The sequence below is a fragment of the Bos indicus genome, chromosome 15, assembly GCF_029378745.1.
Source record: "Bos indicus isolate NIAB-ARS_2022 breed Sahiwal x Tharparkar chromosome 15, NIAB-ARS_B.indTharparkar_mat_pri_1.0, whole genome shotgun sequence".
NCBI lineage: Eukaryota > Metazoa > Chordata > Mammalia > Artiodactyla > Bovidae > Bos > Bos indicus.
The window spans coordinates 21058951-21083815 of record NC_091774.1 but is presented as its reverse complement, the minus strand read 5'-3'; the positions used below and the strand labels follow the sequence as shown (position 1 = coordinate 21083815).

The 24865-nt window shown below is 38.8% G+C and overlaps 1 protein-coding gene across 5 annotated transcripts in view; it reads left to right on the top strand.

Moving 5' to 3' along the window:
- Positions 1–24865, top strand: part of ARHGAP20 (Rho GTPase activating protein 20) — a 219124-nt gene that overhangs the window by 105087 nt on the left and 89172 nt on the right. For all 5 annotated transcript variants that reach the window (XM_070803387.1, XM_070803384.1, XM_070803388.1 and 2 more), the window contains exon 3: positions 15147–15311. In XM_070803387.1, the coding sequence (XP_070659488.1) occupies positions 15147–15311 (165 nt within the window). The remainder of the gene's footprint in view (positions 1–15146; positions 15312–24865) is intronic.

Genomic DNA, 24865 nt, shown 5'->3' with positions numbered 1-24865 from the left:
TTTGCCCATTGTGTATTCTTGCCTCCTTTGTCATGGACTAATTGACCAAATTATCATTGACTAATAAATTATGAATTAATTATTAAGTAATTATTTCTGGGCTCTCCAGTTCTGTTCACCTGTGTTTCCCTTTTAATGACTTTACCATACTGTTTTAATTACTGCAACTTTGTAGTATAATCTGAAGTCAGGGAGCCTGATTCCTCCAACTCTGTTCTTCTTTCTCAAGATTCCTTTGTTTACATGAAGTCTTTTGTCTTTGCACACAAATTTTTAAATTTTTCATTCTAGTTCTGTGAAAAATGCCATTGGTAATGATAAGTATTGCATTGAATCTGTTGATTGCCTTGGGTAGTATAGATCATTTTGATAATACTGATTCTTCCAATCCATGAACATGGTCTATCTTTCCACCTGTTTGTCTCATCTTCTATTTCTTTCATCAGTGTCTTACAGTTTTCAGAGTATATGTCTTTTGCCTCATTAGGTATATTTATTCCTAAGTATTGTATTCTTTTTGATGAAATGGTAAAATTTGTCTTAATTTCTCTCTGATACTCCATTGTTGGTGTACAGAAATGCAGTGGATTTCTGTGTGTTAATTTTGTATCCTACAACTTTACCAGATTCATTGATCTCTAGTAGTTTTCTCTTGCACCTTTAGGATTTTCTATGTGTGTTGTTATGTCACCTGCAATCTGTGACAGTCTTACTTCTTCCCTTCCAAGATGGATATCTTTTATTTCTTCTTCTCTGATGGCTGTGGCCAGAATTTCAAATACTGTGTTGAATAAAAATGTCAAAAGTGGGCATCTCTGTCTCATTCCTGATCTTAGAGGAAATGCTTTTAGCTTTTCACATTCCAGCATGGGGTTAGCTGTGGTTTGTCATATAGGGTTTTTATTATGCTGAGATTTATTCTCTCTATGCACACTTTGTGGAGAGTTTTTATCATAAATAGATGCTGAATTTTTCAAAAGCTTTTTCTGCATCTATTGAAATAACTATATGGTTATTAACCATATAGTTTTTCTTTTCTTTTTTTAATTTTTATCATAAATAGATGCTGAATTTTTCAAAAGCTTTTTCTGCATCTATTGAAATAACTATATGGTTATTAACCATATAGTTTTTCTTTTCTTTTTTTAATTTAAATTTATTTATTTTAATTGGAGGCTAATTACTTTACAATATTGTATTGGTTCTGCCACACATCAACATGAATCCGTCATGGGCGTACACGTGTTCCCCATCCTGAACCCCCCTCCCACCTCCCTCCGCGTACCATCCCTCCGGGTCATCCCAGTGCACCAGCCCCAAGGATCCTGTATCAGTTTTTCATTCTCAGTTTGTTAATGTGGTATCTAACATTTATTGGTTTACAGATAATAAAAATTCTCCTCATCTCTGGAATAAGTCCCATTTGATCCTGGTGTATGATTATTTTAATGTTTTGTAGGATTCATTTTGCTAATATTTTGCTGAGGATTTTTGTGTCTGTATTCATCAGTGATGTGAAGTGAAAATGTTAATCACTCAGTCGTGTCTGACTCTTTGTGTCCCCATGGACTGTAGCCCACCAGGCTCCTCTGTTCATGGAATTCTCCAGGCAAGAATACTGAAGTGGGTAACCATTCCCTTCTCCGGAGTATCTTCCTGACACAGGGATCGAACCCAGGTCTCCCTCTCTACAAGCAGATTCCTTACCATCTGAGCCAAGGAAAGCCCCAGTGATAGTGGTTGATAATTTTCTTTTTGTGTGTGATGTTTTTGTCTGGTTTTGGTATTAGGGTGATGCAAACCTCACAGACGGAGAAGGCAGTGGCAACCCACTGCAGTACTCTTGCCTGGAAAATCCCATGGATGGAGGACCCTGGTAGGCTGCAGTCCATGGGGTCACTGAGGGTCAGATATGACTGAGCAACTTCACTTTCACTTTTTACCTTCATGCATTGGAGAAGGAAATGGCAACCCACTCCAGTGTTCTTGCCTGGAGAATCCCGGGGACGGGGGAACCTGGTGGGCTGCTGTCTATGGGATCGCACAGAGTCGGACACGACTGAAGTGACTTAGCAGTAGCAGCAAACCTCATAGAATGGTCTCAAGAGTATTCCTTGCTCTGCAGTATTTTGGAATATTTTGAGAAGGATTATTCTCTAAATGTTTGGTAGAATTCACCTATGAAGCCATCTAGTCCTGGACTTTTGTTTGTTGGGAGTTTTAAAATGGTTGAAGAGGAAGATGTTGCTTATGACTTCAGTACAGATTATGCATAATAGAACCATGTCCTTTTAAAAAGAGTTTTATTGGGGATCATTTTTAACATTTTGTGCAGACTGCTAAGCTGTTCTGCATGTGATATACTGGTTTCTCATGGGTATAAGCTGTGTAAATTTTGAGTATGTATATGCTGATATAGTCATTTAAAAAATTAGGCAATTTAGAAAAATTGCTGATTTAATTTAATTACTGGTAATTCAGTTCAGTTCAGTCACTCTGTTGTGTCTGACTCTTTGCCACCCCCTGGACTATAGGACGCCAGACTTTTCCTTTCCATCACCAACTCCTGGAGCTTGCTCAGACTCATGTCCATCGAGTCAATGATGCCATCCACCATCTCATTCTCTGTCATTCCCTTCTCCTCCTGCTTTCAATCTTTCCCAGCATCAGGGTCTTTTCCAGTGAGTCAGTTCTTCACATCAGGTGGCCAAAGTATTGGTGCTTCAGCTTCAGCTTCAGTATCAGTCCTTCCAATGAATATTCAGGACTGATTTCCTCTAGGATTGACTGGTTTGATCTCCTTGCTGTCCGAGGGACTCTCAAGAGTCTTCTCAAACACCACGGTTCAAAGCACCACTTCCTCAGCACTCAACTTTCTTTTTTAAATTTAATTTATTATTTAATTGAAGGATAATTGCTTTATAGAATTCTGTTGTTTTCTGTAAAACCTCAACATGAATCAGCCATAGGTATACATATGACCCGTCCCTCTTGAACCTCCCTCCCATCTCCCTTCCCATCCCACACCTCTAGGTTGATACAGAGCCCCTGTTTGGGTTCCCTGAGACATATAGCAAATTCCCATTGGTTATCTATTTTACATATGGTAATGTAAGTTTCCATGTTACTTTCTCCATATATTTCACCCTCTCCTTCCCTCTCCCCGTGTCCATAAGTCTGTTCTCTATGCCTGTTTCTCCATTGCTGCCCTGCAAGTAAATTCTTTGGTACCATCTTTCTAGATTCCATATATATGTGTTAGTATATGATATTTCTCTTTCACTTTCTGACTGACTTCACTGTAAGCTCTGTATAATAGGCTCTAGGTTCATCCACCTCATTAGAACTGACTCAAATGCTTTCCTTTTTATGGCATGCTCAGCTTTCTTTATGGTCCAACTCTCACATCCATACATGACTACTGGAAAAGCCATAGATTTGATTAGACTGACCTTTGTCAACAAAGTAATGTCTCTGCTTTTTAACATGCTGTCTAGGTTTGTCATAGCTGTTTTCTCAAGGAGCCAGCGTCTTTTTTAATTTCATGGCTATAGTCACCATCTGCAGTGATTTTGGACCCCAAGAAGATAAAGTCTCTCACTGTTTCCATTGTTTTTGCATCTATTTGCCATGAAGTGATGGGACTGGATGCCGTGATCTTAATTTTACAAATGTTTAGTTTTAAGCCAGCTTTTTCACTCTCCTCTTTCACTTTCAGCAAGAGTCTCTTTAGTGCTTCTTTGCTTTCTGCCATAAGGGTGGTGTCATCTGCATATCTGAGGTTACTGATATTTCTCCTGGCAATCTTGATTCCAGCTTGTGCTTCATCCAGCCTGGCATTTCACATGGTGTACTCTGCATATAAGTTAAATAAGCAAGGTTACAATATACAGCCTTGACATACTCCTTTCCCAGTTTTGAACTGGTCCATTGTTCCAGTCCAGTTCTAACTGTTGCTTCTTGACCTGCATATAGATTTCTCAGGAGATAAGCAAGGTGGTCTGGTATTCCCATCTCTTAAAAAATTTTCCACAGTTTGTTATGAACCACACAGTCAAAGGTTTTGGTGTAGTCAATAAAGCAGAAGTAGAGGTTTTCCTGGAATTCTCTTGCTTTTTCTATGATCCAGTGGATGTTGGCAGTTTGATCTCTGGTTCCTATGCCTTTTCTAAATCTAGCTTGTACATCTGGAAGTTCTCAGTTCATGTACTGTTGAAGCCTTGCTTGGAGAATTTTGAGCATTACTTGCTAGCATGTGAGATGAGTACTGGTAATTGGTCTGTTCGAATTTTGTATTTCTTCTTTGTTCAGTCTTAGGAGATTTGCTTTTCTAGGAATCTGTCCATATCATCTAGGTTGTCCATTTTCAGCATATAGTTGTTTGTAGTAGTTGTGTCTTATGATTCTCTGAATTTCTGTGGTGTCAGTTTTAACTTCTCCTTTTTCATTTCTGATTTTATTGATTTGGACCCTCTCCCTTTTTTCTTAAGTGTCTGGCTAAATGTTTATCAATTTTGTTTATCTTTACTAAGAACCAGCTTTTAGTGTCTTTGAGCTTTTCTATTATTGTTTTTTCTATTACTTATTTCAGTTCTGATGTTTATAATTTCTTCCCTTTTACTAACTTTGGGATGTTTTTTGTTCCTCTACTTCTAGGTGTAAGGTTAGGTTGTTTATTTGAAAGTTTTCTTGTTTGCTGAGGTGAGCTTGTATTGCTATAAAATTCCCACTTAGAATTGTTTTTGTTGCTTTCCATTGGTTTTTGGATCTTTGTTCTTTTGTTTTCATTTGTCTATAGAATTTTTTTTTTAATTTTTCTTCGATTTCTTCAGTGATTCTTTGATTGTCTAGTAGTATATTGTCTGGTCTGCACATGTTTGTGGGTTTTTTTTTTTTTTTTTCATTTTTTTCTTGTAGCTGCTTTCAGTCTCATAGTGTTGTGGTCAAAAAAGATGCTTGATCTGATTTCTGTTTTCTTAAATTTACAAGGCTTATTTTTAGCCTCACATGTGATTTATCCCAGCGAATGTTCTATGTGCACTTGTAAAGAACATGTATTCTGCTGTCTTCAGATAGAATGCTTTACATATACCACTTAAGTTCTTCTGTTCTAATATTTCATTTAAGCCCAGTGTTTCCTTATTGATTTTCTTTCTGGATGATCTGTACATTGATAGAAGTGGTGTGTTAGAGTCCCCTATTATTATTGTGTGACTGTCAATTTCTCCATTTATGCCAGTTAGTATTTGTTTTATGTACTTAGGTGCTCCAATGTTGGGTGCATATATATTTACATTTGTTCTATATTTTTCCTGGATTGATACTTTGATTATTATGTAGTATCCATCTTCAGTGGTCTTTACCATATAGTCTATTTTATCTGATATAAAACATGCTGGGACTTCCCTGATAGCTCAGTTGGTAAAGAATCCGCCTGCAATGCAGGAGACCCCAGTTCAATTCCTGGGTTGGGAAGATCCCCTGGAGAAGGGATAGGCTACCCACTCCAGTATTCTGGCCTGGAGAACTCCATGGACAGTCTATGGGGTTGCAAAGAGTTGGATACAACTGAGCGACTTCCACTTCACTAAGACCTGTGACCATGGGTTTCTTTTGATTTCCATTTCCTTGGACTTTTTTTTTTCATATGCTCACATTCACTCTGTGTGTGTCTTCAGATATGAAGTGAATCTCTTGTCAGCAGCATATATTTAGGTCTGGATTTTGTATTTATTCAGCCACTCTGTCTTTTGATTGGAGAGTTTAGTCCATTTACATTTAAGGTAAATATTGATATATATTTTCTTACTGCCATTTTGTTAGTTGTTTTGGAGCTGTTAGTCTAGGTCTTCTTTTATTCTCTTCTCTTGTGACTTGATGACTCTTTAATTATTATGTTATGTTAGGATTCCTTTTTCTTCTTAGGGTATATGTCTATTACAGATTGTTGGTTTATGGTTACCATGTGGTTTTTATATAGCTATATATATATTTGATTATTTAAAGTAACTGATTGGTTCAAGATTGAGAAAAGAGTATAACAAGGCTGTCTTCTGTCACCCTGTTTGTCTAATCTGTACACTGAGCACATCATGAGAAATACCAGGCTGGATGGGTTACAAGCTACAATCAAGATACACAGGAGAAGCATCAACCACCTCAGATATGCAGATAATACCACTCTAATGGCAGAAAGCGAAGAGGAACTAAAGAGGCTCTTAATGAGGGTGAAGGAGGAGAGTGAAAGAGCTTGCATAAAACTAAATATTAAAAGACTAAGATCAGGGCATCGCACCCCATTACTTTGGCAAATAGAGGAGAAAAAGATGGAAGTAGTAACAGGTTTCCTCTTCTTGGGCTGTAAAATCAGTGTGGATGGTAACTGCAGCTGTGAAACCAGAAGACATTTACTTCTTGGCAGGAAAGCTTTGACAAACCTAGAAGTGTTTTGAAAAGCAGAGACATTACTCTGCCAACAACGGTCCATACAGTCTAGGCTATGTTCTTCCCAGTGGTCATGTACAGTTGTGAGGGCTGGACTGTAAAGAAGGTGGAGTGCCTTCAAACTGTGGTGCTGGAAAAGATTCCTGAGAGTTCCTTGGAGAGCAAGGAGATCAAACCAATCATTCTTAAGGGAAATCAACCCTGACTGCTTGTTGAAAGGACTGATACTGAAGCTGAAACTCCAGTATTTCAGTCATCTGATGTAAACAGCTGACTCTTTGGAAAAGCCCCTAGTGCTGGGAAGGATTGAAGGCAGAAGGAGGAAAGGGTGTCAGAGGATAAGATAGCTGGGTGGCATCACCGATGCGGTGGACATGAACTTGGGCAAATTTCAGGAAATGGTAAAGGACAGGGAGGCCTGGCATGCGGCACTCCATGGGGTTGCAAACAGTCAGACACAACTGGATGACTGAACAACAGCAGAAGTTACTGATCTCTTAAGTTTGAAAACAATTTAACAATGCTGCATTTTTACCTGTGCCCCATGTTTATGATCGGCTTCCCCAGGGGCCCAGTGGTGAGGAATCTGCTTGCATTGCAGGAGACACAGGAGACATGGGTTCAGTCTCTGGGTTGGGAAGGGGAAGATCCACTAGAAGAGGGCATGGCAACCCACTCCAGTATTCTGTCTGGGAAAATCCCATGGACAGAGGAGCCTGCCTGGCTATGGTCATGAGGTTTCAAAGAGTCAGACACGACTGAAGCGACTGAGCACACATGTTGGGACTGAGCACACATGTTGGGACATTATATTTTACAACCTTTTGTGTGCACCTTAACTACTTACCGTGTGTATAGATGATTTTGCTACTTTTTTCTTTAACCTTCCTACTGTCTTTAAATGTGATTGGCCTACTACCCTTACTGAATATTTGCCTTTACCAGTGAAATTTTTCCTTTCATAATTTTCATATTTCTAGTTATGGCCTTGTCTACTTAGAGAAATCCCTTTAACATTGCTTATAAAGTTGGTTTGTGATGCTGAACTCTTTCAGCTTTTACTTCTCTGTAAACTTTTTGATCTGTCTTCCAAATCTGAAGGGAAGCTTTGCTGGGTAATTCCGTGGTTGTAGGTTTTTCTCTTTCATCATTGAAAATATATCATGTCACTCCCTTCTGGTTTGCAGACTCTCTGCTGAAAAGTCAAGCTGATTGCCTTAAGAGAGTTCCTTTGTAGATATGTTATTGCTTTTCCCTTGTTGCTTTTAATAAGTATTCACTCGTATCTATGGGCAGTTCTAGTCATTCCCATAGTATTATTTGTGTAGCTGTCTTTGTATGATTACAAATATGACATCTCTTTTAAGTGGTAGCTGCCTTCCTTGTATTCGCATATCATTTAGTTCACTGCTAATTTTACACTCAGTATAACTGAAGCTGTGTTCATTGCCTCTTCCTTCACCACAATAGGTTTTCTTTCCTGTGTTCTTCATGTTTTTTAATCTCAAAAATGTATAAATTAATACAGAGGATTATATGTGTTAATGCAATGTATTATTTAATACAGTGTAATTAAAATAATTACAGAGGATTTGAATAATAGCAGATTACCCAAAGCTGCTGCTGCTGCTGCTAAGTCACTTCAGTCGTGTCCAACTCTTTGGGATCCCATGGACTGTAGCCCACCAGGCCCCTCTGTCCATGGGATTCTCTAGGCAAGAATACTGCAGTGGATTGTCATGCCTTTCTCCAGGGTATCTTCCTGACCCAGGGATCAAACCCGAGTCTCCTGCAGCTCCTGCTTTGAAGGCAGATTCTTTACCACTGAGCCACTGGGGAAGCCCAGATTATCCAAAGCAGTTTTAAAACAAGAAAAAGTTCGTAGACTTATACTGCCTAATTTTGTGATTTGCTCTGTAAAGATAGAATAATAAGGCAATGTGATTCTGACATAGATTAATCTTTAAAATGATCAGTGAATCTGTTGAACCTATTTACAGAGAAGAAGTGTAGATGGAGACATAGAAAATGGGTCTGGTGGACAGAGCAGGGGAAAGAGGAGAGGGTAGGACAACTTGAGAAAGTAGCATTGACATATACACTCTTATCATGTATAAAATAGATAACTAGCAGGAGGCTGCTCTGTAACACAGGGAACTGAACCTGATGCTCTGATGACCTAGAGGAGTGGAATGGGTATGGTGGGGAAGGTTCAGGAGGGAAGGGTTATAAATACAATTATGACCCATTTGCATTGATGTGTAGCAGAGACCACCACGACATTGTAAAGCACTTAGCCTCCAATTGAAAAAAAAGGGAAGGAAAAAAGTATAAGTTCATCCTAACATAGAATTTTCAAGATATTCTATATTCTATAATGAAGTTTGTTGATAAACTTTAAAGAAAAAAAATAGAAAGCCCAAAAATAGACCTGTTCTCTGTAGTCATGTGATTTTTCAACAAAGGTACCAAAGCAATCCTGAGGAAAGGAAAAGGTGATCATATAGAAAAACAAAATGAAGCTAAGCCCCTACCTTATACCATAAACCAAAATTAATTTAATGTAAATTGTAAACTTAGTTGTAAAAACTAAACTCATACAGACTTTAGTGAAAAACATAGGAGAGTATCTTCATGACTTGGGAATAGGCAAATATTTCTTTAAAAGGACACAAAAAATCATTATAAAAATAATAAAGTAGGCTTCATCAAAATTAAAACTCTTTTAAGTTTTAAGAAAATGTACAGGCAAATCATAGACGAGAGAAAATATTTGCAAACATTTAACAGAGGATATACATATATATTTATGTGTAATAGTGCATAGGTGCATGTATGTATGTATGTATATATCTATACTCAGAAAATAGATACATATGCACATACATCCAGGATATATAAAAAAATTCCACAACTCAATAATAAAAAGAATATGTAACACAATATTTTTAAGATTTGAAGACAAGGGAGTGTGGTTCAAGATGGTAGAGTAGAAGGACGTGCGCTCATCTCCTCCTGTGAGAGCACCAAAATTGCAGCTATCAACAGGAAGACTCTGGAACCCACCAAAAAAATGATTCCCCACATCCAAAGACAAAGGAGAAGCTACAGTGAGACGGTAGGAGAGACACAGTCATAATAAAATCAAGTCCCATACCTGCTATGTAGGCAGCCCACAAACTGGAGAACAATAATACCAAAGAAATTCTCCCACTATTGTGAAGGTTCTGACCCCCATCACAGGCTTTCTAGTCTGGGGATCTGGCAAAGAGACTAGGAATCCCCAGGAAACCTGACTTTGAAGGCTAACAGAATTTGATTACAGGACTTCCACAGGACTGGGGGAAACAGAGAAAGAAAAAACTTTAAAAAGACTTGGAGACAATTCACAAATTAATATATATGAATGACCAATAAGAACATGAATGTTCAACATTATTAGTCATCAGAGAAATGCAAATTAAAATCTTATTGAGATGCTACTATATATCCACTAGAATGACCAAAATTTAAAAGATTAACAATGCCAAATGTTGATATGGTTGTGAAGTAACTAGAATTATCCTGCAATATTAAGTTTAAAAATTGCAGAGGAAGGAACACTTTTGAACTCATTCTGTGAGGCCACCATCACCCTGATACCAAAACCAGACAAAGATATCACACACAAAAAGGAAACTACAGATCAGTATTACTGAAGAATGTAAACAGAGAAATCCTCAAGAAAGTACTAAACTGAATCCAGCAACTCATTAAAAGAATCATACATCATGGTCAAGTGGAATTTAAGAATACAAAGATTTTTTTCAATATCTACAAATCATTGTGAAACACCACATGAATAAAGTGAAGGATAAAAACCATATAATCATTTCAATAGACACAGAAAATTATTGACAAAATTCAATGCCTGTTTATGATTGAAAAACTCTTCAGAAAGTGTGCAAAGGGAACTTGTGTTGCTGTATAGTCACTAAATCGTGTCCAGCTCTTTGTGACCCCATGGACTGTAGCTTCCCAGGCTCCTCTGTCCATATTTCCCAGGCAACCATACTGGAGTGGGTTGCCATATCCCTCTCAGGGAATCTTCCCAACCCGTGAATAGGACTCCTGTCTCCTCCATTGGCAGGTGGATTCTTTACTGCTGAGCCACCAGGAAAGCCAAATGTAACTTACCTCGACATAATAAGGGCCATATACAACAAACCCACAGCAAGCATCATTCTTACTGGTGAAAAACTGAGAGCATTCTTAAGATTAGGAACAAGACAAGGATGTCCACTCTCCCCACTATTATTCAATATAATTTTGGAAGTCATAGTGACAGCAATCAGAGGAGAAAAAGAAAGGAATCCGTATTGGAAAAGTTAAACTGTCACTGTTTGGAGATAACATGATACTATACATAGAAAATTCTGAAGATGCTACCAGAAAACAACTAGAGCTCATTGATGAATTTACAAAGTTGCAGGATATAAAATTAACACACAGAAATCTCTTGCATTCTTATACACTAACAATGAAAGATCAGAAAATCAGAGAAACAACCCCACTCACCATCATATTAAAAAGAATAAAATGCCTAGGAATAAAACTACCTAATGATGCAAGACTTCTACTCAGAAAACTGTAAGATACTGCTGAAAGAATTGAAGATGATGTAAACAGATGGAGAGATAGACCATGTCTATTGATTGGAAGAATCAATATTGTGAAAATGACTATAGTACCCAAAGCAATCTACAGATTTAATGTAAGTCCTATCATATTACTAAGATCATCTTCCATTACATTAGAACAAAAAATTTTGCAAATAACCAAAACAGTCTTGAGAAAGAAAAATGGAGCTGAGGGAATCAACCTTTCTGACTTTAGACTGTATTACAAAGCTACAGTCATCAAGACAATATGGTACTGGCAGAAAAAAAAGAAATATGAATCAATGGAACAGGGTAGAAAGTCCAGAGGTAAAATAAACCCACACACTTAGGGCCACTTAGTCTATAACATAGGAGGCAAGAAGATGCAATGGACAAAAGACAGTTTTTTCAAAATATGGTGCTGGGAAAACTGGACAGCTACATGTAAAAAGAATGAAATTAGAACATTCCCTAACACCATACACAAAAATAAACTCACAGTAGATTAAAGACATAAATGATAGGCCAGACACTATAAAACTGTTAGAAGGAAAACTTAGGCAGAACACTCTTTGGCATGGATCACAGCAAGATCTTTTTCAGTCCACCTCCTAGAGTAAAGAAAATAAAAACAAAAATAAACAAGTGGGACTTGAAAGCTTTTACACAGCAAAAGAAACCATAAACAAAATGAAAAGACAACCCTCAGAATGGGAGGAAATAATTGCAAGTGAAACAACTGATGAGATTAATCTCCAAAATATACAAATACTTTATGGAACTCAACATAAAAAGCAAACAACCCCATCAGAAAATGGGCAGAAGATCTAAACAGACATTTCTCCAAAGAAAACATACAGATGGCCAACAAACATATCAAAAGATGGCTCAGCATCACTTTTTCATTAAGTAAATGCAAATTACAGCTACAATGAGGTATTACCTCACACCAATAAGAATGACCATCTCAAAAAATCTACAGGCAATAAATGCTGGCAAAGGTATGGAGAAAAGCGTGACTCTCCTAAACCATTGGTGGGAATGTAAATTAGTAAAGCTACTGTGGTGAACAGTATGGAGGTTTCTTTAAAAAGTAAAGGCAGAGTTGCCATGTGATCCGGCAATCCCACTCCTGGGCATCTATCCAGAGAAAACCATGATTCAAACAGATACATGCACCCCAGTGTTCACTGAAGCACTATTTACATTAGCCAGGACACAGAAGCGGACTAAATGTCCATCAACAGAGGAATGGGTAAAGAAGATGTGGTACATATGTACAATGGAGCGTTACTCAACCATAGAAAGAATTAAATAATGCCATTTGCAGCAACATGGAAGGACCTAGAGAGTGTCATACTGAGTGACATGAATCAAGGACAAATATGTGATATCACTTATATGTGGAATGTTAAAAACAGTTATCTACAAAACAGAAATAGAGTTACAGATGTAAGTTAACAAGAAAAAGCAGGGAGAGGGATAAATTGGGAGATTGGACTTGTCATATACACACTGCTAAATATAAATAGATAACTGATAAGTACTCAGTATTCTGAGTAGGCCAGGAAATTCTATTCACTCCTCTGTAATGGTTTATATGAGAAAGAATCTAAAAAAGAGTGGATATATGTATATGTGTAACTGATTCTTTTTGCTATACAGCTGAAGTTAGCACAACATTGTAAATCAACTATACTTCAATAAATAAAATATATATATACAAGCAAATCACAGACTAGAAGAAAATACTTGCAAAATTTGACAAAAGATAAATATATATTTATATATGCATATATGCATGTGTATATGTATGTGTGTGTATATATACATATATGGCAACCCACTCCAATATTCTTGCCTAGAGAATCCTGTGGACAGAGGGGCCTGGTGGGCTGCTCTCCACAGGGTTGCACAGAGTCAGACATGACTGAAGTGACTTAGCATGCATGCATGCCTTGGAGAAGGAAATGGCAACCCACTCCAGTATTCTTGCCTGGAGAATCCCAGGGACAGAGGAGCCTGGTAGGCTGCCGTCTATGGGGTCGCACAGACTGAGTCAGATACGACTGAAGTGATTTAGCAGCAGCAGCAGCAGTATATGTATATCCAGGAGATAGATCCAGGATATATGAAAAATTCCTGATTTCAATAATAAATAAATATGATTTGGAGCAATTCACAAATTAGTATATGTAAATAACCAGTAAGAGCATGGGTATTCAACATTATTAGCCATCAGGAGTGCAAAATAAAATCTTAATGCGACATGCTATATATCCATTAGAATGGCCAAAATATAAAACGTTTACAAATGTTGACATGGTTGTGAAGTAACTGGAATTATCCTGGAATATTGTTGAAAATATAAATTAATATAACCATTTTGGAATACTTACTGGTAGTTTCTTTTTTTTCCTAAAAATAGCATACAGCTATGCTGTGACCCACTGTGAGTTCTTTATTGAAGAAAAATGTAAACATAGGTTATAAAAAAAGACCAGTAGAAGTTTAATAGCAGTTTTATTCATAATAGCTAAAAACTGAAAAGAGCCCAGCTGTCCATCAATAGAATACATAAGCAAACATGTATTTATACAGTGGAATACTATTCATCAATATAAAGGAATGAATTGCTAATAAATGTAACAAAAAATACTGAGTTAAAAAATATCTTACACAAAAGAGTATATATAAGTTTCCATTAATATGAAATGCTAGAATAGGCAAAATTTCAGAGGGGGAAAAAAATCATAATAATGGTTGCCTTAGGACTGATGGAGTAAGGATTAACTGTTGTAAGGAGTTTGAGGGATCTGGGGGTTGATGAATGAAAAAGCTATTATCATTGGACAGGTTTGCATAAGAAAAGTCCTCACAGCATGAGACTAGCTAGAGGCTTCTGGCCAAAAGAGAAGGAGGGCAAAGGAGTTCCTGAGGTGAAGGAGACTGCAGTGACTGTCTCTGGAAGTTACATGTCTAAGTGATGTTGCTACTATCTCTGATAGTCACTACTATAGTAGTGACTTCAGGTCTTAAAACCCCAACCTCTATCTTATCAATGGCTAGAAGATGTTCAGTGTTGTTTTGTGGAATATACAAAGCAGGCAAGCTATAGTCCAGGTTCGATGCACGATACTGGATGCTTGGGGCTAGTGCACTGGGACGACCCAGAGGGATGGTATGGGGAGGGAGGAGGGAGGAGGGTTCAGGATGGGGAACATATGTATACCTGTGGTGGATTCATTTTGATATTTGGCAAAACTAATACAATTATGTAAAGTTTAAAAATTAAATTAAATTAAAAATAAATAAAAGTCTGCTTGTTTGGGGTCATTTTTTTTTTAATAATTGAGTGTATAAAAATGTTGGTTTATACAACATTTAGTTGGAGCTAATGGATCTCAGCCTTCAATGAAGAAATAACTCAGGCCAATACATAGAAGCCATCTTTATCTAATATAACAACTGAAAAGGAATAAGAGGAAAAATTTTTGGAGTGATGATAATGTTCTACATCTTGATAAGGGTTTAAATCACACAAGTGAATACATTTGTCAACACTCATGAAATATATACCTAGAATTTTACATTTCATTGTACATGATATGCATGCTAAAATACTCAGGGTGAAATGTACTGCTGTATCAGTTTGTACTGAAACACCAAAAATCAAATGGGTTAATAGATAGTTGGATAGATATGTGATAAAGCAAGTATAGTAAAATTTTAATAGTAGAATCTAGGTTGGGATATATACATGTTTATTATAAAAATTTTTTGCTTTTTGTTTAAAAAAGTTTATAATGAGATATTGAGGCCTACCAGGTCGAGATAGACTAAACGTAACAAGAAGTACTGAGTAAAAAAATATCTCACACAAAGGAGTATGTGTAAGTTTTCATTACTATGGAAAGGGACCTGTTAGGAAACTATGCCATTGCATTAAAAAATAGAGAGAGAGCTTTGTATTTCTTGACCAATTTTAAAATATAATCTCTGTAGAAACAATCCTATGTTTGATCATTTGACTGAAGATGTGTGGTGTTTGCTCTTTTACAGAGAAAGTCCTTCTGCTAGCCTGGACACATGTGCATTTCTGTCATCATTTGTGTGCTCCAGTAGGACTCTGCTTATTGATGGCCGTGTAGAACTCAAGAGAGGCCTGCAGAGGCAGGAGCGGCATCTTTTCCTGTTCAATGATCTGTTTGTTGTGGCCAAAATCAAGTAAGTATACTGGATACTCTCTCCTGGTTTATCATTATAAAATTGCATTTCCACTAACAAAGATAACCTTTCTTTTCCATATCACTATAAGAATATGTGGCCTCTATTACCATAACTAATGTCTGAAGTGAGTTTTATGTTTGTTTTGTTTTTGAAAAAATGTTTCAATAGTTTACTCATCTAACAAGTGTTCATTTAAGTCCCGCTCTGTGCCATGCTCTGAATAAATATAGGGGAAACAGTGAAGAAGGTGATGGATATGGTCCCTGCTTTCCTGATGCTTTCATTTATAATGTGGATGGGGGGTGGAAATTACAAATTGTGCTTAGTGCCATGAAGAAAATAGGGTGAAGTGAAATATGGGATATATGTTAGGTAGGAAGAATAAAATCAATAAAGAATGAAAAATGACTAGCCATTTGGATATTAGGAGGGTGGGTATTCTAAGTAGAAGTAATAGCAGGTACAAAGCAGGCGGGGAAAGTTTGGCCCTTTGGAGTTGAAAGAAGGCCTATGTCACTGGAGCATAATAAGCAGGAAGAGAGTAATATAAATTGATATTGGAGACATAGACAAGGATCAAGTTATCAGGACCTTTGTTGGCTGCATGAATTATCTATTGCCATTTAACAAAGTATCCCAAAAGCTAACAGTTTATGACTACAAACATCTTACACATTTTCTCCGAGTCAAGAATCTGGGAATCATTTAGCCAGGTGTTTCTGGCTCAAGGGCCCTAATGAGGTTACAGTAGAGCTGTTGACCAGGTTTATAGTCATCTCAGAGCTTGAATGAATAGTCTTCAAACCTCCTAGATGACTCATGTGGATTCTGGCCATCCTCAGTTCCACAGTGGCTCCTGGCCAGAGGCTATAGTTCTTTTCCATGGAGGTCTCTCCACAGAGCTGCTCTTAACATGGAATTGTTTCCTTTAAAGTGAAAGATCCAAGGGAGTGAAGAAGAGAGTGTTGAAGGGAGTGTGTGTGTTCAGTCGCTTCAGGGTCCTTTGGTCCTTTGCGACCCCAAGGACCATAGCCACCAGGCACTTCTGTCCATGGGATTTCCCACCAAAAATATTGAAGTGGGTTGCCATGCCCTCCTCCAGGGGATCTTCCCAACCCAAGGATCGAACCTGTGTCTCCTACATCTGCATTGCAGGTGGATTTTTTACATTCTGAGCCATTGAGAAAGCCCTGTTGAAGGGAGAGAATGCTTAAAATAGAAGCTGCAGTCCTTTATAACCTAATTTTAAAAATCATTTCTAATGTAGGCTATTGGCCACACAGAATACTGGGAAGCCAGTATCTTTGGGGGCTATCTTGGTAGGCCATGGTAGAAGTTTACATTTTATTCCAATGGTTTTAATTAGGGGAGTAGCATAAAGGGGTACATATTTTTTTAACACTTTTTAAATACTCTTCTGGCTATAGTAAATAATGGATTAGAGGGTAGACAGGAGTAGAAACAAGGAGACTGGACTGGAGTCCTGATGAGAGATAATGGAGGCTTTATCTAAAGAAATGCCAGTTAAAAAAAGGATGCAGACATATTTGAATATACTTTCAGTTCAGTTCAGTTGCTCACTTGTATCCAACTCTTTATGACCCATGGACTGCAGCATGCCAGGCTTCCCTGTCTATCACCAACTCCCAGATCTCGCTCAAATTCATGTCCATTTAGTCGGCGATTCCATCTAACCATCTCATCCTCTGTTGTCCCCTTCTCCTCCTGCCTTCAATCTTTCACAGCATCAGGGTCTTTTCTAATGAGTCAGTTTTTTGCATCAGTTGGCCAAAGTATTGGAGCTTCAGAGTCAACATCAGTCCTTCCAATGAATACTCAGGATTGATTTCCTTTAGGATGGGCTGGTTTGATCCCCTTGCAGTCTAAGGGACTCTCCAAGAGTCTTCTCCAACAGCACAGTTCAAAAGTATCAGTTCTTTGACACTCAGCATTCTTTATACTCCAACTCTCACATCCATACATGACTACTGGAAAAACCATAACCTTGACTAGACGGACCTTTGTTGGCAAAGTAATGTCTCTGCTTTCTAATAGGCTGTCTAGATTTGCTGCAGCTTTCCTTCCAAGGAGCAAGCGTCTTTTAATTTCATGACTGCCATCACTATCTGCAGTGATTTTGGAGCCCCCAGTAATAAAGTCTGTACTGTTTCCATTGTTTCCCCATCTATTTTCCATGAAGTGATTGATGGGATCAGATGCCATGATCTTTGTTTTTTTAATGTTGAGTTTTAAGTCAACTATTTCACTCTCCTCTTTCACTTTGATTAAGAGGCTCTTTAGTTCCTCTTCACTTTCTTCCATAAGGGTAGTGTGATCAGCATGTCTGAGGTTATTGATATTTCTCCCAGCAATCTTGATTCCAGCTTGTGCTTCATCCAGCCTCGCATTTCGCATGATGTAATCTGCATATGACTTAAATAAGCAAGGTGACAATATATAGCCTTGGTGTACCCTTTTCCCAATTTGGAACCAGTCTATTGTTCCATGTCCAGTTCTAATTTGCTTCTTGACCTGCATACAGATTTCTCAGGAGGCAGATAAGGTGGTCTGGTACTCCCATCTCTTGAAGAATTTTCCACAGTTTGTTGTGATCCACACAGTCAAAGGCTCTGGCATAGTCAATAAAGCAGAAGTAGATGTTTTTCTGGAACTCTCTTCCTTTTTCAATGATCCAGCAGATGTTGGCAATTTGATCTCTGGTTCCTCTGCCTTTTCTAAATCCAGCTTGAACATCAGGAAGTTCTCAATTCACGTACTGTTGAAGCGTAGCTTCGAGAATTTTCAGCATTACTTTGCTAGCATGTGAGATGAGTACAATTGTCTGGTAGTCTGAGAATTCTTTGGCATTGCCTTTCTTTGGGATTGGAATGAAAACTGACCTTTTCCAGTCCTGTGGCCACTGCTGAGTTTTCCAAATTTGCTGGCATATTGAGTGCAGCACTTTCACAGCATCATCATTCAGGATTTGAAATAGCTCAACTAGAATTCCATCACCTCCACTAGCTTTGTTTGTAAGGATACTTCCTAAGGCCCACTTAACTTTGCATCCAGAATGTCTGGCTCTAGGTCAGTGATCACACCATCATGATTATCTGGGTCGTGAAGATCTTTTTGTATAGTTCTTCTGTGTATTCTTGCCACCTCTTCTTAATATCTTCCTCTTCTGTTAGGTCCATATAATCTCTGTCCTTTATTGTGCCCATCTTTGCAGGAAATGTTCCCTTAGTGTCTCTAATTTTTTTGAAGATAACTCTAGTCTTTCCCATTGTGTTGTTTTCCTGTATTTCTTTGCATTGATCATTTAAGAAGGCTTTCTTATCTCTCCTAGCTATTCTTTGGAACTCTGCATCTAGAGGGACATATTTTTCCTTTTCTCCTTTGCCTTTTGCTTCTCTTCTCATATACTTTCAGTTCAGTTCAGTCACTCAGTCGTGTCCAACTCCTTGCGACCCCATGAATCGCAGCACGCCAGGCCTCCCTGTCCATCACCAACTCCCGGAGTTCACCCAGACTCAAGTGCATCGAGTCAGTGATGCCATCCAGCCATGTCATCCTCTGTCGTCCCCTTCTCCTCCTGCCCCCAATCCTCCCAGCATCAGAGTCTTTTCCAGTGAGTCAACTTTTCGCATGAGGTGGCCAAAGTGCTGGAGTTTCAGCTTTAGCATCATTCCTTCCAAAGAAATCCCAGGGTTGATCTCCTTCAGAATGGACTGGTTGGATCTCCTTGCAGTCCAAGGGACTCTCAAGAGTCTTCTCCAACACCACAGTTCAAAAGCATCAATTCTTCAGCGCTCAGCCTTCTTCACAGTCCAACTCTCACATCCATACATGACCACAGGAAAAACCATAGCCTTGACTAGACGGACCTTTGTTGGCAAAGTGATGTCTCTGCTTTTGAATATGCTATCTAGGTTGGTCATAACTTTCCTTCCAAGGAGTAAGTGTCTTTTAATTTCATGGCTGCAGTCACCATCTGCAGTGATTTTGGAGCCCCAAAAAATAAAGTCTGACACTGTTTCCCCATCTATTTCCCATGAAGTGGTGGGACCGGATGCCATGATCTTCATTTTCTGAATGTTGAGCTTTAAGCCAACTTTTTCACTCTCCACTTTCACTTTCAGCAAGGGGCTTTTTAGTTCCTATTCACTTTCTGCCATAAGGGTGGTGTTATATGCATATCTGAGGTTATTGATATTTCTCCCGGCAATCTTGATTCCAGCTTGTGCTTCTTCCTGTCCAGCACTTCTCATGATGTACTCTGCATATAAGTTAAATAAGCAGGGTGACAATATACAGCCTTGACGTACTCCTTTTCCTATTTGGAACTAGTCTGTTGTTCCATGTCCAGTTCTAACTGTTACTTCCTGACCTGCACACAAATTTCTCAAGAGGCAGGTCAGGTGGTCTGGTATTCCCATCTCGCTCAGAATTTTCCACAGTTTCTTGTGATCCACACAGTCAAAAGCTTTGGCATAGTCAATAAAGCAGAAAGAGGTACCCAAAAGAATTCATTTTTACTCAACATTAAATGCCAGTGCAATTAACATCCAACCTTGAACATGAAAGCTATACCTTGCTCTAATCCCTTTCTCATTGTTTTATGAAATATCATAAAATAGTAGTTTATCAAATCCAGTATCTCATCAAAGAGACTTTGGTCACTGGAGAAGAGTTTGCTTTTTTCTACTATCTGTACCCTCACATTTAAGTTATGCTATGTGATAAATAAGATGTGAATGGGGAGGTAATCAAGACTGTGGGTTTGAAAGATGCTGAGCTCACCTACCCCCATCAACACATGAAAAGTACATCTTAATGTGAAGGACTTCTCACTGAAAAGTACCTAGAGACCAGCAGAAAGACCCTTTGGCAACCAAGGCTGTGAAGAAGGATCCACAGGAGTCATAAAGGAAGGGAGGGAAACAATGAGGTCAGGACACACATCCCTAAGAATGTACAGAGAAGAGGAGGGGTAAATCATGAGCTTGCATATCCTTCCTGGGGGTTTAGGAGTGTGAACCACATACTGGGCACACCAGCCAGCACTGGGAAGATAAGTCCCCTTAGCTGGTTTGAAAACCACTGACTGACAGGAGGGTGTAAGAGACTAAGACTCCCATCTTTGAAGAACATGGACACGCTCTTGTTTACTCTCAGAACAAGGCAAAGGAAGCAGGTTAAAACTACCTAGTGCTCTGACAGTAATGGACACCTCGGCATTGCCTCTAGCTCTTGTGCAAATACCAACTAGGATATAGGCTAATATTGCCAAAGCAAGTGTGCACTTTTGAGGGACAGAGCCAACTCAGACCCAGCACTGCAGTTAAATGTGGCAGGGACGTTTATTGCTGGCACTCACGGAAGGCAGTGGATCAGGAGCTGTCTGCAGATCTGACTGGCATGCTGGAGCCATCCCAATGCATGCCCTAGTTGCACCAGCTGCCTGCTCCAACCCCTCTTTCTGCGTTCCTACTCCCCTCTGCAGTGAAGGTACTATGGCTAGGAGAGGGGAGAATACATACTTAGAGGGACCAGAACAAGCTCATATCTGACCTTCAGGGTTTCTGCCCAAACACTTTGGACCTGACCCTGCCACCAGTAAGATGGTGATGGCCACTGAACATAGTAAAAGCCCCAATTCACACTTGGCTCTGGCTTTAGCCCCTCAGTTTCCACCCCTACCTTTTACCAAGGTGATAGATGCCAGCACCCAGGGGGATGATACAACCTGTGCTTAGTTGAGATCCAGCTCTCCCACCAAAGCCAGTGGGAATACACAGACTTGAATAGGCTTGAATAGTGATGCTCCCACACAAGGACACATCTTCAAGACTGGGATATGTAATTATTCACCACATTTCATAGAGACAGAAAGTTAACCAAAATGAAAAGAAAGAAGAATTTGTTTCAAACAAAAGAACAAGAAAAAACTTTTAAAAAACAACTAGAGGATAGATGAACACAGGGAGAATTTTGACAAGGAAGTGGGAAATGTAAACAATACTGGTCAGAGTTCAAGAATACAATAACTGAAATGAAAAGCAGACTAGAAGGAATTAACAGCAGACTATGATACAAAAGAAGGCATTACTGATCTTGAAAATAGAATAACAAAAATCATCAATCAAAAAGAAAAAAAATTAGAAAATAATGGCATTTAAAAGAAACTGTGGGAAAACAGCAAGCATAATAACATTTGCATTATGGTGGTTCCAAGGAAAAGACAGAAAGGGGACAAAAATGTATTTGTGGAAATTATGGCTGAACACTTCCCAAACCCGAAGGAGGAAACAAATAACCAGGTTCAGGAAGCAGAGTCCCAAATCAGATGAAACCAAAGAGACTCACACTAAGACATGTTACATTAAAATGGCAAAAATAAGGCATCAAGAGAAAAACAAAGTGTCACATACAAGGGGACCCCCATAAGGCTATCACCTGATTCTTTTCTACAGAAATTTTGCAGGCCAGAATAGAGTGGCATGATACAGTTAAAGTGCTCAGAGGGAAAAACCTGCAGCCTAGAATACTACCCATCAGATGGTCATTCAGAATTGAAGAAAAGACAAAGAACTCAGGCAAGCAAAAACTAAGAGTTCACCAATACTAACTTGACTCTGAAACGTGTTAAAGAGTCTTCTCTTAGTAAAAAAGAAAGTACCATAGTAAGATGTAACAAATTATGGAAAAGGAAATATACAATGAGTGAAAGAAAATATACAGTAAAGGCTGTGGATCAGTGACTTAGATAGTACTAAGTTTAAAGGACAAAAATCATAAAAATCAAGTATAACTGAAATAAACAGTTAAGGTGAAAAAACGGGAAATAGAACTGCCATATAACCCAGCAATCCCACCGCTAGGCATACACACTGAGGAAACTGGAATTGAAAGAGATACATGTATCCCAATGTTCATTGCAGCACTGTTTACAATAGCTAGGACATGGAAACAACCTAGATGTCCATCGACAGATGACTGGATAAAGAAGTGGTACATATACACAATGGAATATTACTCAGCTATTAAAACACACACACACATTTGAATCAGTTCAAATGAGAGAGACAAAATTGGAGCTTATTATACAGAGTGAAGTAAGTCAGAAAGAGAAACACCAATGCAGTATATTGACACATATTATGGAATTTAGAAAGATGCTAATGACAACTCATATGCAAGACAGCAAAAGAGACACAGATGTAAAGAACACATTTTGGACTATGTGGGAGAAGGCGAGGGTGGGATGATTTGAGAGAATAGCATTGAAACATGTATATCACCATATGTAAAATAGAGGACCAGTGCAAGTTCGATGCATGAAACAGGGCACTTAAAGCTGGTGCTCTGGGACAACCCAGAGGGATGGGGGAAACATGTGCATCCGTGGCTGGTTCCTGTCGATGTATAGCAAAATCCACAATATTATAAAATAATTAGCCTCAAAGTAAATTAATTTTTTTAAATAAACAATTAAGGGATAAGTATGTTGGAGAAGACTCCTGAGAGTCCCTTGGACTGCAAGGAGATCCAACCAGTCCATTATAAAGGAGATCAGCCCTGGGTGTTTTTTGGAAGGAATGTTGCTAAAGCTGAGACTCCAGTATTTTGGCCACCTCATGCGAAGAGTTGACTCATTGGAAAAGACTCTGATGCTGGGAGGGATTGGGGGCAGGAGGAGAAGGGGATGACAGAGGATGAGATGGCTGGATGGCATCACTGACTCAATGCACGTGAGTCTGGGTGAACTCTGGGAGTTGGTGATGGACAGGGAGGCCTGGCGTGCTGCGATTCATGGGGTCGCAAGGAGTCAGACACGACTGAGCAACTGAACTGAACTGATGAGCTTGTAAAAGATGACAAAAAACAAAGTGTGGGGAAAGAAGAAAAATATAGATTTTTTTAGACTGTGTTTACACTTAAATGACTATAGATTAAAATAAGTAGGTACAGGGGGCGGTCCTAAGATGGAGGAGGAATAGGACAGGGAGACCACTTGCTCCCCCACAAATTCATCAAAAGAACATTTGAACGCTGAGTAAATTCCACAGAACAACTTCTAAATGCCGGCAGAGGACATTAGGCACCCAGAAAAGCAGCCCATTGTCTTCGAAAGGAGATGTTTTATCAACGGTGCTATATAAATGGAGAAGTCTTGAGGCTACTGTAAAACTAAGACTGAAAACCAGAAGCAGGAGGCTTAAGTCCAAATCCTGAGAACAGCAGAGAACTCCTGACCCCAGGGAACATTAATCGACAGGAGCTCATCAAACGCCTCCATACCTACACTGAAACCAAGCACCACCCAAGGGCCAACAAGTTCCAAAGTAAGACATACCACACAAATTCTCCAGCAGCACAGGAACATAGCCCTGAGCTTCAATATTCAGGCTTCCCAAAGTCACTCCAAACCCATTGACATCTCACAACTCATTACTGGACACTTAATTGCACTCCAGAGAGAAGAAATCCAGCTCCACCCACCAGAACACCTACACAAGCTTCCCTAACCAGGAAACCTTGACAAGCCACCCATACAACCCCACCCACAGCGAGGAAATTCCACAATAAAGAGAACCCCACAAACTGCCAGAATACAGAAAGGCCACCCCAAACTCAGCAATATAAACAAGATGAAGAGACAGAGGAATACCCAGCAGGTAAAGGAACAGTATAAATGCCCACCAAACCAAACCAAAGAGGAAGAGATTGGGAACCTACCTGATAAAGAATTCCGAATAATGATAGTGAAAATGGATCCAAAATCTTGAAATCAAAATGGAATCACAGATAAATAGCCTGGAGACAAGGGTTGAGAAGATGCAAGAAAGGTTTAACAAGGACCTAGAAGAAATAAAAAAGAGTCAACATATAATGAATAATGCAATAAATGAGATCAAAAACACTCTGGAGGGAACCAACAGTAGAATAACAGAGGCAGAAGATAGGATTAGTGAGGTAGAAGATAGAATGGTAGAAATAAATGAATCAGAGAGGAAAAAAGAAAAATGAATTAAAAGCAATGAGGACAATCTCAGAGACCTCTGGGACAATATTAAATGCCCCAACATTCAAATCATAGGAGTCCCAGAAGAAGAACACAAAAAGAAAGACCATGAGAAAATACTTGAGGAGATAATAGTTGAAAACTTCCCTAAAATGGGGAAGGAAATAATCACCCAATTCCAAGAATCCCAGAGAGTCCCAAACAGGATAAACCCAAGGCAAAACACCCCAAGACACATATTAATCAAATTAGCAAAGATCAAGCACAAAGAAGCAAGGGAAAAACAACAAATAACACACAAGGGGATTCCCATAAGGATAACAGCTGATTTTTCAATCGAAATTCTTCAAGCAAGAAGGGAATGGCAGGACATACTTAAAGTGATGAAAGAAAATAACCTACAGCCCAGATTACTGTACCCAGCAAGGATCTCATTCAAATATGAAGGAGATATCAAAAGCTTTACAGACAAGCAAAAGCTGAGAGAATTCAGCACCACCAAACCAGCTCTCCAACAAATGCT